General features: G+C 42.9%; 1 protein-coding gene across 2 annotated transcripts in view; it reads left to right on the top strand.

Moving 5' to 3' along the window:
* Nucleotides 1-12533, top strand: part of AGBL1 (AGBL carboxypeptidase 1) — a 266994-nt gene extending 254461 nt beyond the window's left edge. For both annotated transcript variants that reach the window (XM_059482534.1, XM_059482535.1), the window contains exon 23: nt 11089-12533. In XM_059482534.1, coding sequence (XP_059338517.1) covers nt 11089-11395 — 307 coding nt within the window. In that variant the 3' untranslated portion in view covers nt 11396-12533. The remainder of the gene's footprint in view (nt 1-11088) is intronic.
* Nucleotides 12534-14718: the final 2185 nt, after the last annotated feature.

A 14718-nucleotide genomic window follows, 5' to 3' on the forward strand; every position in this document is an offset into this window, starting at 1 on the left:
CTCTGCCGTGCAGACAGGTGCAGTGATGGAGCCTTGTGTGTCCCCATTATTGGGGAATTGGGGAAAAGAGAGAAAAGCAGTTTGCTCACAGTGACTGCAAGCCCAGTGAATACGGAACCTGTATCTTTGAAAACCAAGTGTTTTAACCTCATTATTTAATTTTCTTTTGATGTACAGCCTGACATATTTTTTCAGTCACTTACACTGTGCACAAGAACTGACCTTTTATCATTTTTAGTTGTAAATCAGAGAGTGACGTTAAATGCTCAGGGTGGTTCTCTGTAAAGTGATTGTTTCACTGCTCTGCAAGCTGTGCTATAATTTGCCCCATCCATCCAAATACATGTCTCACCATAATTAAATGAATACTTTTGTCAGTTTATGTTGCTTCAGCTTTCACTCAGGATATGCTTGCTTCCATGGTGGGTTAGTGTTCTTTCTAGAATTTATGTAAGCATATATAAATATAGACATATATATTCACATACAGAAAAAAGAAAGAAAATATAATTGCAACTTTCAGGTAAAACACATAGAATATTTTGGCAGGCATTTGAAATTTGGTTTTTATAAAATATTCAGAAAATAGTCATGTTAACAGCGATTTTAAAAAATGTTCCCTGCTGGGAGTTGATAGATGCTACAAGCTACAAATGGATTCATTTGGAAACTGCATCTGCCTGTTATATAGGTGAAACATTATGAAATACCTACAACAGGAACACAGAAGAGAATTTGGAGATCTCTTGTACAACAAACAGCAATGGCAACTTTTATGTGTCCTTTACTCTGTTCTTTTTGCAAGGCAATGCTGTCTCCTTAGATCAGAGCAAATTGTTGTTTTTCCTCTTTCCTCTCTTTACTGGGAGTCATATTTTCCTGGCTGGAAGGTCCTCCTGGCACACAGAATCCCTTTAGAACCCCATTTGAGCTCTGAAATAGGTTGAAACTGATGCTTCATGTTTTTGTCAGCTCTCCATGCCTGTTGTTTCTCTTGTTCATCCTTGCAGCTCCTGACAGACAAATTTTAGGAAGCAGGGAGAACATAATGAAATATTTGCTATTCTTCATGAAACATCTGGCAGGGCTTTGGCAAGATCAGGGAATTAGCAAGTGTTGCCACTTTTATATGCAATAGATGACATTTTTTGTTGTCCTTAATGGAGTCCAAAGCATATGCAAATCAGCTGTGTAATGAGTGAGGTTAAGCAAGGTTTTGGAGTTGGGTCCATATGGTGTTAAAAACATAATTGATCAGAATGTTTTGAAAGATATTGAACATGAGTATTCAGATTTGTTTTATCTGAATCTCATTATGTCTGAGAAGAGATTTAGGATGACGGCAGAGGCTGAAGTTTTAGCTGCATCTATTGTTGATTATTTATGATCAGACATACTTCATCAGATATTTCTGCTATAAACTCCACTTCAATCTGCTTTAAAGGCACAATAGATTTCTTTGACCTTGCCCTTGCTGTCTTTCATTCTTATGGGTACACACAGGGTCTCTCTCTTCCCCCTCTAACTATAATATTGATTAAATATATTTGTTCTCCTCAGGAAAGGATGAGAGACCAAAAGTTCCATATCAGTGTCAGAACTTTTTACAATACAGGAGGTTTCTCAGATCAGTTATGATGAGCACCCCTGAATGAGATGTGTAACTTTTAGGAGGATTGTGACTTTGCAGATTTGTGTTGGATCCATTCCAAGAAATCTGTGATAACACTAGACCTTGGTAAAGGACCATAGGCAAAGTCACTTTGAGAGGTGGCCGTGTTAAATGATGTTCATCACCTGGAAGCTCTGAGGCTTCAGGGCTTTGCCATCATGTTGGCCTTAACTGCCTTCAGTGCACTCCAAGAATTATTTTCTGTGGCACTTAAGCTGAGATTTGTCTGAAGCCTTTCCTCAAAAGCAGAATTCAGTGGAAGAACAGCTGTTGAACCTCCATGCATTGCCATACCCTGTCCCTTCTCTGGGTGCTTCAGAACAAGAATCATTCTCTTTACCCGAGTTGAGTATTTTTGGTCCCACCTGTTCTTTACCCATTTGAAGCACACAAGATTGTGGGGTTTCTAAAAATGTGTGTTCCTTACTTTAAGAGGTACAAGAACGAGTCAGGTCCATGTGGAATAGGAAAATGTCCTGATTTCCTTACTGAGAATCCAAGATCTTAACTTTAGCCACAGTCTTGCTTTAAGCTCCCAAACAGCTGATAACACTGGATGTTTTACTCAACCATTTCTGCCTGCCTCTTGACCATCCTAACATATCTCAAGCCACAGAAGCACAAGGTTGGAAGAGACCTTCAAGATCATCAAGTCCAACCCAGCCCCAACACCTCAACTAAACCATGGCACCCAGTGCCACATCCAGTCTCTTTTTAGACACATCCAAGGATGGTGACTCCACCACCTCCCCAGGCAGCCATTCCAGAACTTTATCACCCTTTCTGTAAAAAACTTTAATAATAATACCAACCTATAATATCCAACCTATATTTCCCTTGGCACAGCTTAGGACTGTGCCCTCTCATTCTGTCAGTCGCTGCCAGTCCTACACAGATGGTCTAATTTCCCTTTCAGGTGAACTCCTGCTTTGTCAACACTCACCTGGGGACTGGAGTCAAAGAATTGCTTTGCTCTGGTCACAAGCAGCTCTTTCCCTCAGGTTGCTTCCACTTGAATGCAACAGCATCAAGGTTCAGTGATCACCTATTGTTATTTCTCAGGGAGCTGTGGGAGCATCTCCTGAGACCTCCCATGTCTTGTAATGAAAACTGTGCTCTGAATACAGAGCAAACCACATAACTGAGTGCATGTGTGGGTGTCTGGGTGTGTGTATAATGAGTATATATCTGTTATTTATCTGTCTTTAAGGAGAGGTAGATAAGTGATGGTGCTGTATTTACGTGCTTGTTTAAGCTTATTTACATACGTGGACACATATAAATTATAATAATTTAACCTCATAATTTGTCCTCTGCCATAGATTCTCTGAAACATCAGAGTGCGTATCAGCTAAAAATACATTTTCATGAAGAAAAACTAGCAGCCAAGAGGTTTTTTTTCTCCTTCACGGGGTGTAGTGGTTGGAAATTAGTAATTTACAGCAATTATTAGTTCAGTCAAGTAATTAGATATCTATCTGTCATCTTCTGTGCAAACAGATATTTGCATGTGTACTTATCTGACCCAAAAATACCTTGCACATAGGACAGATATGTAACTAAGGCACAGGCTAGACATGTCTTGGTCATCTTATAACATTGTGCTTTCAAAATCCCAAATCCTTTAAGTTGCTCAGAGAGAACTAAGGGATATATACATATAAAACTTGGACTTTTGAAATTAAATATATAGAACCACTTATACAGCTTGGATAGAGTCAGTGGAATTATGTGAAAGAGCACCAAGGGAAAAAAGGTCTCAGGAGAACCTGCCTGCCTTTACATTCTTTATCCTCAGCAGTACAATTTTTTAGCATCTAAGCCAAAATCTTTCTACATTTCTTTCCCCACGCACAGTGCCAATATCTCAACTACTGGAAGCTTCTAAAAGCAATTACAAGGATTCCAATAATCTTCCTGTATTACTTTTGGCTGGACTGCTAAGTATCATCAATAACATGATTATCTTTTTGAGAAGAAATTGCTTGAGATAGAGACACTGTGCGAAAAGCTCTCAAACACTTTCAAAATCATATTTTCAGCAGCTCTTTCATTATTTAGTATCCTAATGAGTTCTGGTAGTCTCACTAAATATTTTCCCATACAAGGAGCCTTGACTGCTCATATTTCCATAGGAAGCTTAAGCTGTAGAAAGCCAAAATTTACCTGGTTTGGAAGCATTTCCTCTGATCCTTAAACTCTTAATCCAAGCCATTACTTGTGCTGCCTGGTAGATGGGTATTATTCCATCTATTTTACATCAGCATCTTCTGTTCCCTGTGAGTATATCTCATTTTTAATGAATATAACAAGATCACAGTGGACCTGGTATTAAGCCATCCCTTAAATAAACACCAAGTTGCAGTGTAATATGGATCTAAAAAGCAACATGTGGCCTGTGCTTTCCCAAAACACTCTAAGCTTTTTTTTTTCCCAACAATGCCTGAATATATCACAAAAATATATCACATATGATTCTAATAAAAGTCTTAAACTTGCTTAAAATTTTTATCCCAGGGCTTGAGCCCTGGTGCTTGGGATTTTGGCCCAAATGTCAGGAATATGGTGCTGTGCAGACATGGGCAGTCAGGTCTCGATATTTCTTCAGGCGTATCTCATATTGCCAAGGAATTAACACAAAAGCTGGTGCTGGATGCCAGTTTTGGGTGAATGAGCTGTTCCCCCAACTTGGGTGGAGTGGCTGAACTTGCTTGGTGTGACTGAAATTTAACAGGTTGCCTGGAATGTCTGTGGAGGTAAAGTCAGGGTTTTCCACGCTTAGGTTCTTTTAAAATTAACGTCACACCATAATAAGTGGAAATTGTACCCTGGTTTAGCCTGTCAGTGGTGGTGGGGATGCAGCTGTTCTGTTCATATCTGCCCTTGCAAGCAGCAGATTAATGGAATTATTAATGGTTTGTCCAAGCCAGGTATTGTACCATGTGAAAGAAAACATCATCACAAACCAAAATGAATATGCCAGTTCACAAATCTTTCATAAAATACCCACAGGATGGTGCTTTCCTGTGCTGAAATGTGAATGTATTTAAAGAAAAAAAATATATATACAAGATCTAAGAACAGTCTAAGGGTGAGAGAAGAAAAACTCATTATGTTTGCGGTCTGCAGCAACTGCCAGAGCTTAATTTCGTGGCTGACTTGTATCTGTTCAAGTCACTGGGTTTTATTAATGCTTACAAGCCTACAGCTATAAGAATGCTAAAGATGCAGTGTTTGCCCTGCTCTGATATATAGATTGGTCTTCCATTAGGAGGAAATTAATGATTGTTCATAAGACTGAATCCACAGCCTCTGGCCCCTCAGCAGCTTTTCCATCCTGCAAGTCTGAAGACCAGCTATATGTGAATTTTATTGGTTAGCATCGGAAGCACACCTGGATCTTGAGCTGAGATACCTGGAACCCAGGAATGTGATGCAATGTCAGCTACCCTTCAAATGAGAGAAAAATGCCTTCTTGTCCTGTCTGCAGGCTCATCTTTCACAGAAAGACAAAGCTGTCCCAATGGCGTGGTGTAATTCAATTAAATGCAGTTCTCTGCCTTCATTGAAGGCTTTTCCATTTCCTAAGATGGAAATGGAAAACTGTGATGAGAGGTGTGTGCCCAGCACCTCCCCTGCCCCTACACCATCATCAGCCACTTTCTCACTGCTGTTGGAGGCAGCCATTCCTGGGAACAAGAACAGTTTATGGTAGATGCAAGTGAATTGCTGACCCAGGGCTAAATTGTTGCAAGCCTGAATGAACATTAGGGGACAGTATTGGCCAGGAGTCAGCCTGTTTCTTCCTCTTTGTGCTCTCCTTTTATTTACAAGCTGTCTTCTCTTCTAAATAAAACCCATTTGCCCTTTGCTTATCTAACTGGTGCACCAGACACCCATTTCTAATCTGGCCAAATCAATTAGAAATATTGCAGTCTACAATTAGCCTGGGAACTTCTAAAAAACTAATTAGTTCGAGCCTTAGCGATGAATTGCACCTTTCTCTTGGCTATTTGCAGCAGGGAGAAAAAAAGAAAAAAAAACCCAAAAACATCAACCTACACTCAGAACAAGACCAAACATGTCTCAGGCACAGCAAACAGGATTCAAGACCATGTTTAATTACGTTTATATTGCTGGTGAAAGGATGGGCTGTGGTGGGCTGAGAGCCAGGGCGCCTGGCACTGCCTTGGGCTGAGCACACACTTTCTCAGGAGATGTGTGATGCAAAAGTCCTTGTCAAAGGGTCTTTGGGAAGGGAAGTCCCTTGGGAGTCTACAAAATTATCATTAGTGTTTGCTGTGCAGCAACAATAGGGTAAAGCAATAGCTCCCAAAGCTGGAGTCATCTTGCATCAGGACAGAGCTGGTCCCCTCCCTCGGTGAGGTCAGGGACTAAACAGATCCTTGTCTGGCATTCCTCAGGCAGGAGGGTGCCAGGCTGCTGTCTGGGGAGCTGCTGAGCAGCCAAGGAGAAATTAGAAAGTCATTACAAGGTGTGCAAGGCATCTTGTAGCAACCGAATCCGGACACAAAGGGCAAATTAAAGCCCTTCCTTGCTGGCATCTTGTTGCTGTAGCGTATTTCTTACAGGTGTAATTACCTGCAAGCATCATAGTTGTTTCATTTATGTCCTAAAATACTACTTTATTGAAGCAATTAAAGGCAGAATTGTACTCTGGGATTACTGCAAATGTGTCTGCTTAAAGTTCATTTTAGATTCATTACAAGCCTTCAGAAGCAGTGTTCCTGCTTTTAATAAAACATATGGTTTCCTCAAAAGCAAAACAGTGCAGGACCACACATCCCTTTTAGATTTGGTGATGTAGATGGAATTTTAATGTCAGAAAGCCAGAAGGGCAAGGCAATTCCAAATCACTATGGAGAGGACTGCATATCTTTAAAGCTTCAGGACACATTATTTACCAGCACTGGTAACTGTTCATACAATAGGTAAAACTTCTTTGGAAAATAATGGGCAATTCCCCTTCTGCACAGGTGATAATTGTGGTCAGGGAACATCCTGGGCTCTCCACTCCCTGCCTGAGTGGAGGAAAACCACACCTTTCATGTGAATGCTATAACTGTGGAGAACTTGGCCTTTAAATCACATAAAAATCTTTTTTTCTGTTTTCTGTTCACACACAAGAATGTATCATCTCTTGAAAAAAATTCAGTAAAGCTATTTCCTGCCTTATTCAGTCTATAAGCTGTATCAGAGATGTGCTTGGCTCATTATATACAGCCACATCCCTGCTTTGGGCAGCTTCCAAAGAACTGGGACATGCCCCATGATGGAGAGAAGGTTTAACACAAGGAGAAAATAGGGTTACAGGCAGGGTGGTTATGCTGGGAGGTTATTTTTTCATTGCAGAGAGAGGCTGAGGACATGTTTGCTTGTTTGTTGATACATCCTTCAGAGAGAATCATTGGTATGACCATGACCAGCAGTGGTCTCCAGCTTCAGCTTTTTTCTCCTTTTTATGTGATGCATTTGAACCCTCCCACTTCCAGTTTCTCTCTGCAACAAAATTCAACAGTGAGAGGAGCAATATGAAAGAAAAGTAAATGCTCCACTTCCTTCTGTAATGCATTGCAACTGTGAGGGCTGTCAAGTGAAGGTCAAGCAGAAACCCTGAGCAGCAGCCACAGATTCCCTAAGAGGGACAGTTGTCAGTGCCCGTTCTTTCCAGCAGAAAAAAAATGAAAGGTTCTATTTTGAGCCAGCCAGCAGAATACACAGAGAGTGAGTGACCTGCCACAAATGCAAAATGTGAGTGAAAAATCGCTAGAAATCACTCAGGGGTTCTCTAGTTTTTTCCATGTACGAGTCGATGAAAATTAAGTATGGAGGAGAGATGCCACTCATGCCCATGTGCAGTGTGCAGCTCTGGTTCATCACCACAGCTGCAGAGTGTGTGTTCTGAGGTGTGGCTCAGCAGGACAGCTGACATGAGAGCTTTCTCCCCAGCTGTGTCCTAGCAGGCTGACTCAGAATGAGGGGTTGGCAGCAGGCACCTAAAAGAAGTGTTTCCCAGTCATACCACAAAGTTCCATTTGTGCAAGGAGGCACTGGGCTCCCTTCTCCTTCTCCTCCCATTAAGCCAGCAAAAAAGCCAGAATTATTTTACAGGGAACCAAATCTTGCTTGCTTTCCAAAACTGAGCAAACAAAAAAACACACCCACATAGAAGAGGAGAACTAATTAAGATTAAGTCATATCTGAGTAAATATGCAAATTAAAAATCAAAACAAAGAAATTCTATTTATCACATCATGAAGTTGCAAATTGCTGCTGTGGTTCCCATCAGCTGGAATAGATGGGGGCTATGAGGCCATAGGTTTTGAAGATCAACCAAATGTGTCCATGTTTTATTGTGAAAGCTGGGGGACTGATGGTTGTAGAATATATTTATCAGCCTTCCCCCCTCTCCTCTGCATTGTGTTCATGTTCAGTGGTATTCATACTCTACATTTGTCTTCAATTTCTATAATGTAGTGTCATTGGTTTTCCTCTTTGTTTACCTTCTGCAAGACAACATCATTATTCTTTGATAAATATGTTTCATGTCTCCTGGGTAAGTTTTTTGTTGCTGTTTCACTTTTGGTTTTTTGTTTCCTTTTTTGTCGCGCTAATTCTTTTTCAGCTTTTAAAGATCAGATCAAAAACAAACAAACAAACCCCCAAAACTCTGTTGGGGCAGAACGCAATAGTCAATAGATGTTGGCAGTCCTGTTCCTTACCATGTTTCACCATTTTCATGGAAGGTCTCTGTGATGTGGGGAAGCAATGCAAGGAGTGGCACTTGGCTGGTGGAACTGGCTGGCTCCTCCACGTGCCACATGCTGCCACTTTCTCTCTTTCAGAAGAACCTGCTGCTAGGAACCAGCCCATTTGTGTTGCTCTGTAAAACGTGTAAAACACATTTTAATGTGTCTTAAATCTTTCTGCGGCAGACAGTGAGTTATTGGGATGTAAAGTTCCACACAGTGCAGTGGTTTGTAGAGTTTGTTAATGTGATGAAGATCCTCTCAACTTTGAAGTCAGCAGTGTGACTGCAGCCTGTGCTGGCAGCAGGGGGAGGCTGGTGCCATGCCTTTGTTGTTTGGTAGCTCACTGTGAGACCTGTGATGGTGGCAAATGTTTTATGAATAAGTGCTTGCTTCCTAAATAATATCCCTTCTGTCTTCAATGTAAAGAAATGGTAGTTTTGTACTTTTTGCCTTTCATTCTCTGTTTGTTGTCTTCCAGACTTCCCTTCATTAGCAAAATGTTTTTGTGGTAGGAGGCGTTTTCCATTTTTTGTCAGAAACACAGCCCTAAAATCACTTTAATTATTGAAAAATTCAGAAGATCCTGTTATTTGGCTTCCCAGATTTAAGTAATAATAGGGACCTTTTTTCCCCCCAAGTATCCTGTTAATGCAAATGTTTGACCTTCAGTTCCTGGGCTGCAAGCTTCTCCACCTGTAAAATATCAGTGAGTTGGGTAACAGCTATGTTCCATCCCAATGGCATTAGCAGCTCCTTAAAAATGTACAAGTGCAATATTGAAAGTAGGTATGCTTTGGTTCTTTTTGATTGCAAATCTGCAAGAGCAGGGCTTATAAATGAAAATTCTGGTTCCCCTGGGTTTAGTCAGCTTTGAACGTTATCATAGGTACTCAGTATCATGGTAATTCATGCAATGCCTGCATATGGAAATTAAAAGAAGAAATCAAACCCACTGGTCAGACTCTGCTGGGACCATCACTGTTGCTGTTTGTGCTGGGAGGATTGTCCTGGTTTGTTTGTTTTATGTCACATCCTCATTTTCAGTATGAGTTCTTCCTGACCCAGATTTCTGAGCAGACTGAAGTAGAGCCAGAAACTGTAAAAGTGCATAATTATTCTTTTATTTATTTTTAAGCTGTACAGCTCTATTAAGCTTTCAGAAAATCCTTTATACCCAGCCTTTGAAGTAAACTAAGCCAGAGATCAGCCTGAGAAGGAGATGTGGGTTGACACTGCCTGTTTCTGCTGCAGAATTCTCTGCAGTTAAGATCTGGAGTCTCAAACCTAGGAAAATCTTACACCTTTCTTGGAGTGCAGAAGAGGGGAGGGATCAATACACCCAAAAGCAATACTTTACACCTTTGGTATGCTCTGAAACATCACTTGCTGGCCGTGCTGTGTAACAGCTGAAAGCTGGAAGATTATTCTGGTTACTGGCATGTAAGTGAGCAGACCACACATTAAAGCTGTGTATGCTCCATCTGCCAAGCCATTCACTCTTCCAGCTCGGGACAAATGAAAAAACTCTGGCCCAGAGGTGGAATATTATTATTCCTTTCCCTGTCCCCCAAAGCAATACATGCCCCTGCTCTGAGTCTGATTGAAAACATTGACCTGGAGGTGAAAAATGCAGTATCTCTTCTTCCCCTGATTCATCCTGACTGTGACCCAGACAGCACTGAAATCACACAGGCTTCTTTCTGGTCTCAAAAAATTGCCCAGTTGCCCTGATGGGCTGAGAGCCAGATGGGATGCAGACAGCCTGGGAGGAGAAGGACCCCCAGAGCCATCTAGTCTGGTGGTCACTTTTCTGCCATAAATATTGCATCAGGCAAACCTCATGCACTGTGCATTGAAAGGGGGCATGCAAGGAAAGCCCCTGTGGCCATTCCTTTGGGTAAATGGCAGGAGGCCAAGGTGGGGAAACCTGCCTTTCTGAGAGGCAGATGATGTGGCTGTGGCATCCACTTAGAGTTTTTCCTCAGCCATTCAGGCTTGACTCTGAGTTTGGCCCTTTCCCAGGAAGTCAAGCTATCAAAGCCTTTCCATGTTCTTCACAAAGCACAGCCTCTCCGTGTGCTTCTGCCCTCCCTGCAGCCAGTGTGCTTGAAGATCCAAGAGGCTCAGTTTTGTGTTTGTGCTGCCTCTTGTTAGCAGTGCTCTGAGCATCCACAGAGCAGGAGGAAAAGATGCCAAAGCACTTCAACCACCTGGATTAATTAGGTCTTACACTAAATGTGGAACTACAGCAAGGGGGATGATGATTAAACCAGCAACTTTCTGGAAACTGAATACCTTCTTCTCTGCTGTATTTCAGCTTCTGCAACCTTTGTTAGTGCCTCAAGGCAAGAATGGTATTGTCTGTATGTAAACCAGTCTGTTTCTGTATTAGCAATAACCGTAATAGTGATGGGAATGATAATGCTTTACTCCTGAGAGGTCAGTGAGTATCACTCTTCATTTTATCACTCTCATAGGTGAGACAGACACAAAGACACACCAGAGCTTGTTTAGTACCCCCTCATCCCTTATTAACAGAGCCAAGGTTGAGCCCAGAAAAAGCATTTCCCTGTTGCTTGCTCTTCCCCCTGAGAACAGCTCCTCCTTTGGTGACATCCAGTCTCTCTTGTGGTTTTTCTGCAGAAGGTGCAGTAACAGCAGCCTGGAGTCTGATGATGAACCTCCTTGTGCAGAAGAGATTGATTATGACACTGCCTGTAGCTCTGATGGTGAAGAGGAATTCTTGGAGCTAGACCAGGAGATCCAGGAGTGCCTCTCGTGTGTGGAAGCCGAGACAGAAGATGAAGGAGTGACCACAGGACAGACATGCAGCTCCAGGGCTCTGAGGGGGCTCTACATTTCCAGCCAGCCAGCACCCAACAGCACAGCTCTTCCTCTGGGCTCATCAGCGCTTGGGCTGTGCCGTGGGTTTGAGAGCAGTCCTGTGTGAGCAAGGCTGTGACCTGCAGAGCAGCAAGAAAATGGGTCACTGCTCGTGTTTGCCTGTTTGCCAGCTTCAGCACCCTTCCCAGATGTGTTGCTCCTGGTTCTGAATGGAGAGCTGACTGTCTGTTTGTGTAATTTGTATCCATACATCTGCTGAGAACGACTCCTTACAGTTTGTACCCGAGGCAGAGCGAGGGGCCACCAGCCCAGGTGGTACCATGTGAGATCATCCATTCCCAAACATAACCCCAGTTTCATGGCTGCCTCATGGTTTCATACAGATTGACCTAAGGAACAGTATTCTGAGACCAAGGAATCAGAGATGATTCTCTTTTCTGACTTTAGGCAGCCTTTGCCTGGAGAAGTGACAGTTATTGATGCCTTTCAGCAGAGCTCTCTGTTGCCATTCTCTCTTGAGCTGTAGAGCATGTCTCTGATTTCTGTCTGATCAGAAGTCTTACACTGCATTCAACAGCTTGGGTCAGGCTGTGCATATTTCTGAGATGGTTGTGTCTCAGCAACAGCATGGGAAATCCAATGTGCCACAGTAAGGACAGCAGCAGTGACAATTCATAGTGATCCTCTGGAAACCTGAGCTAAATTCACCAATAGATTAGTGATGGTGGCAAAAATGGCAAAACCCTGGAGTGAATTTAGCCCAAGCATCAATCAGAACAGTTTCTTTAATCTCCAAATGGAGAAAAATTAGATTTCTCCTAAAATTGCCTCCCAGTTCCTGAAATCCAGCACAGACAGAGAACTCACACGTGTGTTCTGTATCTCTAAAGCATGAAGCCGTGTCACTTCATCTCACACTTCACATTGCCTGATCTTGCCAAGTGTCTTAGACTCTGCTGCTGCAAATGGGGAATTGCCCTGAATCCAGATGGAGATAATTTTAAGATGCAAGAGGCTCCCAACTCTGTCACTGCTTTGTGAAGCTCAAGGACAAGGATGAATGTGCTGAGTGTGTGTAGCATTACAGCCTGCAAGGACTCCAGTGATTACCAGTGATGATTAGTATTAATATTGATGCATTATTAAAAGCACCGTGTCATCTTCCTGGTTTTATGCTGGTTTTTAAGAGAATTCCTAGTGCAGAACATGAAATGCTTGGATGTGTTTCTGAGCACCTTTCTTCAGACCACCTAGACAATATTTTCCAGCAGGAGGTTGCCCTTTAGATAAAAAGCTTCTTCGTGTTCTGCTTGGTTTTCAGTATCCACAGATCTTAAAATCTTCCCTAGCACATAAGAGCTCCCTGTGTCTCTATCTCTCTAGGATGCTGCTCAAAAGGCAGGCAGCTTGGGTCCTTAGAAGCTGAGCTTCTTAGCCCAAACTAATTCATTAGGTGTGGTGTGTGCCTCTGTACAGATGTCCTGTTCTGCTTGGTTTAGCATGCAGCTTGTTGCACACCATACTGAATTTTAATAAAAGGGCGGCTCACGGGAAGGGACACAAAAGAGGTGAAACAGGTGTTCCCATTATAATAGTTTGTATAATACTGCTTCAAAGCTTATTAATAAAGAAATAATGTATGTGTGTAATTAACTTAAAAATCCGGTGTTTGTTGGCATGACAAAAGCTTGACACTGTGCTAGGTACTGATGGCAGCATACAAAAGCCAAGCTCTGGGGTGTTCAGCACACAGCACATCCCCAGAACACAGGGTAAAAACACTGTTGTACATATCTGTGTCATGCATGTTTGCACCCACTTTGCTTTCTGTACCAACACTGCCACCAGAGTAGCTGAAGGGTGCCTACCAGGGCTTGCCAGTGGTAAACCCTATTGCAAAGAAATCTTTCTAAAATCAGCATTTTCATTAATGAGATGCAAATATTTGGGCTATAATATTTGGCTTTCTAGCTGTTTCATTCTGAGTTTTTTTAACTTAGGGGAAATTCAGTTCAGTGGGAAAATTCTGTGCTGGTGACTAAACTGTGCAAGAGTAGTTGTGATATAATAAAAGATGTATCTTCCATGTGTGTTTGGAGCCAAAAGTGTATGAGCAGTAGCACCATTTCAGAGATCCCTGTGCTAGGAGCTGCAGGAGAAGGGGGGATGGCAGAGGTCCTCTATTGTAAATCAAAGGCGACTCTGAAGGAGGGGAGAGAATGATGAGGAGGGCTCCATGGATATCAGAAGGCTAATTAATTACTTTATTATACTATACTATATACATTTAATCTAAACTGAACCTGCCAAGCACTCACTCTGCTCACAAGTGCTCACACTGTCCAGAATCTTGTGACTGTCATCCAACAGTCCCAACATACACACACACTTGGCCCTGATAGGCCAAGGAAACAAAACACCATCACTTTGGATAAACAATCTCCATATTGCATTCTACCCCGGCACAACACAGGCACAGCAAGTGATAAGAGTTGTGTTTTCCCTTTCTCCAAGGTTCAGAGAATGTGAATCTCAGAAATCCTTGGGAAGAATTGTGCCTTGCTTTTCTCTGTGAACAGAAATGTGGCTACAGTCCTTGGGGTGTTTTCAGTGTCTGCTATCCAAATGCAGCAGCTGAGCTGGGAGCGGTGTCCCTGTACATCAACCACACCTGCATAAATGCTGCTGTGTGGTGTCAAAAACCTGGTCACTCTTTTCTCCCTGCCAGCATCCCATGCCTGTGCCCAATAACTTGTCAGCAAGTGAGGGTGCTGCAGAAGGCAGCGGGCAGGAGAAACCCCCTGCCCAAGGGTGGGGAAGTGCAGCGGAACACATGGGTGACCAACCATTTGGAATGGCACCTGGATAACTCCAGGAAAAGCAGTTTTGTGGGTTGCCTCCTTTTTTTCCTCCCAGGAACTTGGAGAGAGGGAGCAGACGCTCCTCTTCTTTTGACAGACCTCTAGAGGTCAGGAGAATGCCTCCGTGCGCACTGCGCGCTCCGCGCTATTAAAATTCTCCCTGAGTCATGGTAATTAAGCAGAGCTAGGCTCTGCACAGAGGAACGGAAGTGCATTGACTTTAATAAAACAAAGTGTAAAACAACTTTAGATTAACTCCGGCCTTGTTTATTCTTGCACACTTGTCATTCTGGTTCGGTATCCCGCAGTGAATGGAGCCCTTGTCCCCTGCGCCGGGGCCGTCACCTCACTGCAGCCCGCGGAGCGCCGAGAGCAGCGCCTTTCCCTGCTGCCGCTAGCTAATCCCAGAGAATTCGGAAACAGCCCACCGAGAAAGGGAGAGAGAGAGCGAGGAGAGGGCAGCCGCCCTGCTCCCCAGCGTTTTGTCCTTCCTCGAGAGTCAGCAAGGCTGTCAGGTTGAGACTCAAGCCAAATATTCCCATCGTGGCCAGAAGAGATGGTGTCTTGG

Source organism: Ammospiza nelsoni, chromosome 14, assembly GCF_027579445.1.
Source record: "Ammospiza nelsoni isolate bAmmNel1 chromosome 14, bAmmNel1.pri, whole genome shotgun sequence".
Classification (NCBI taxonomy): domain Eukaryota; kingdom Metazoa; phylum Chordata; class Aves; order Passeriformes; family Passerellidae; genus Ammospiza; species Ammospiza nelsoni.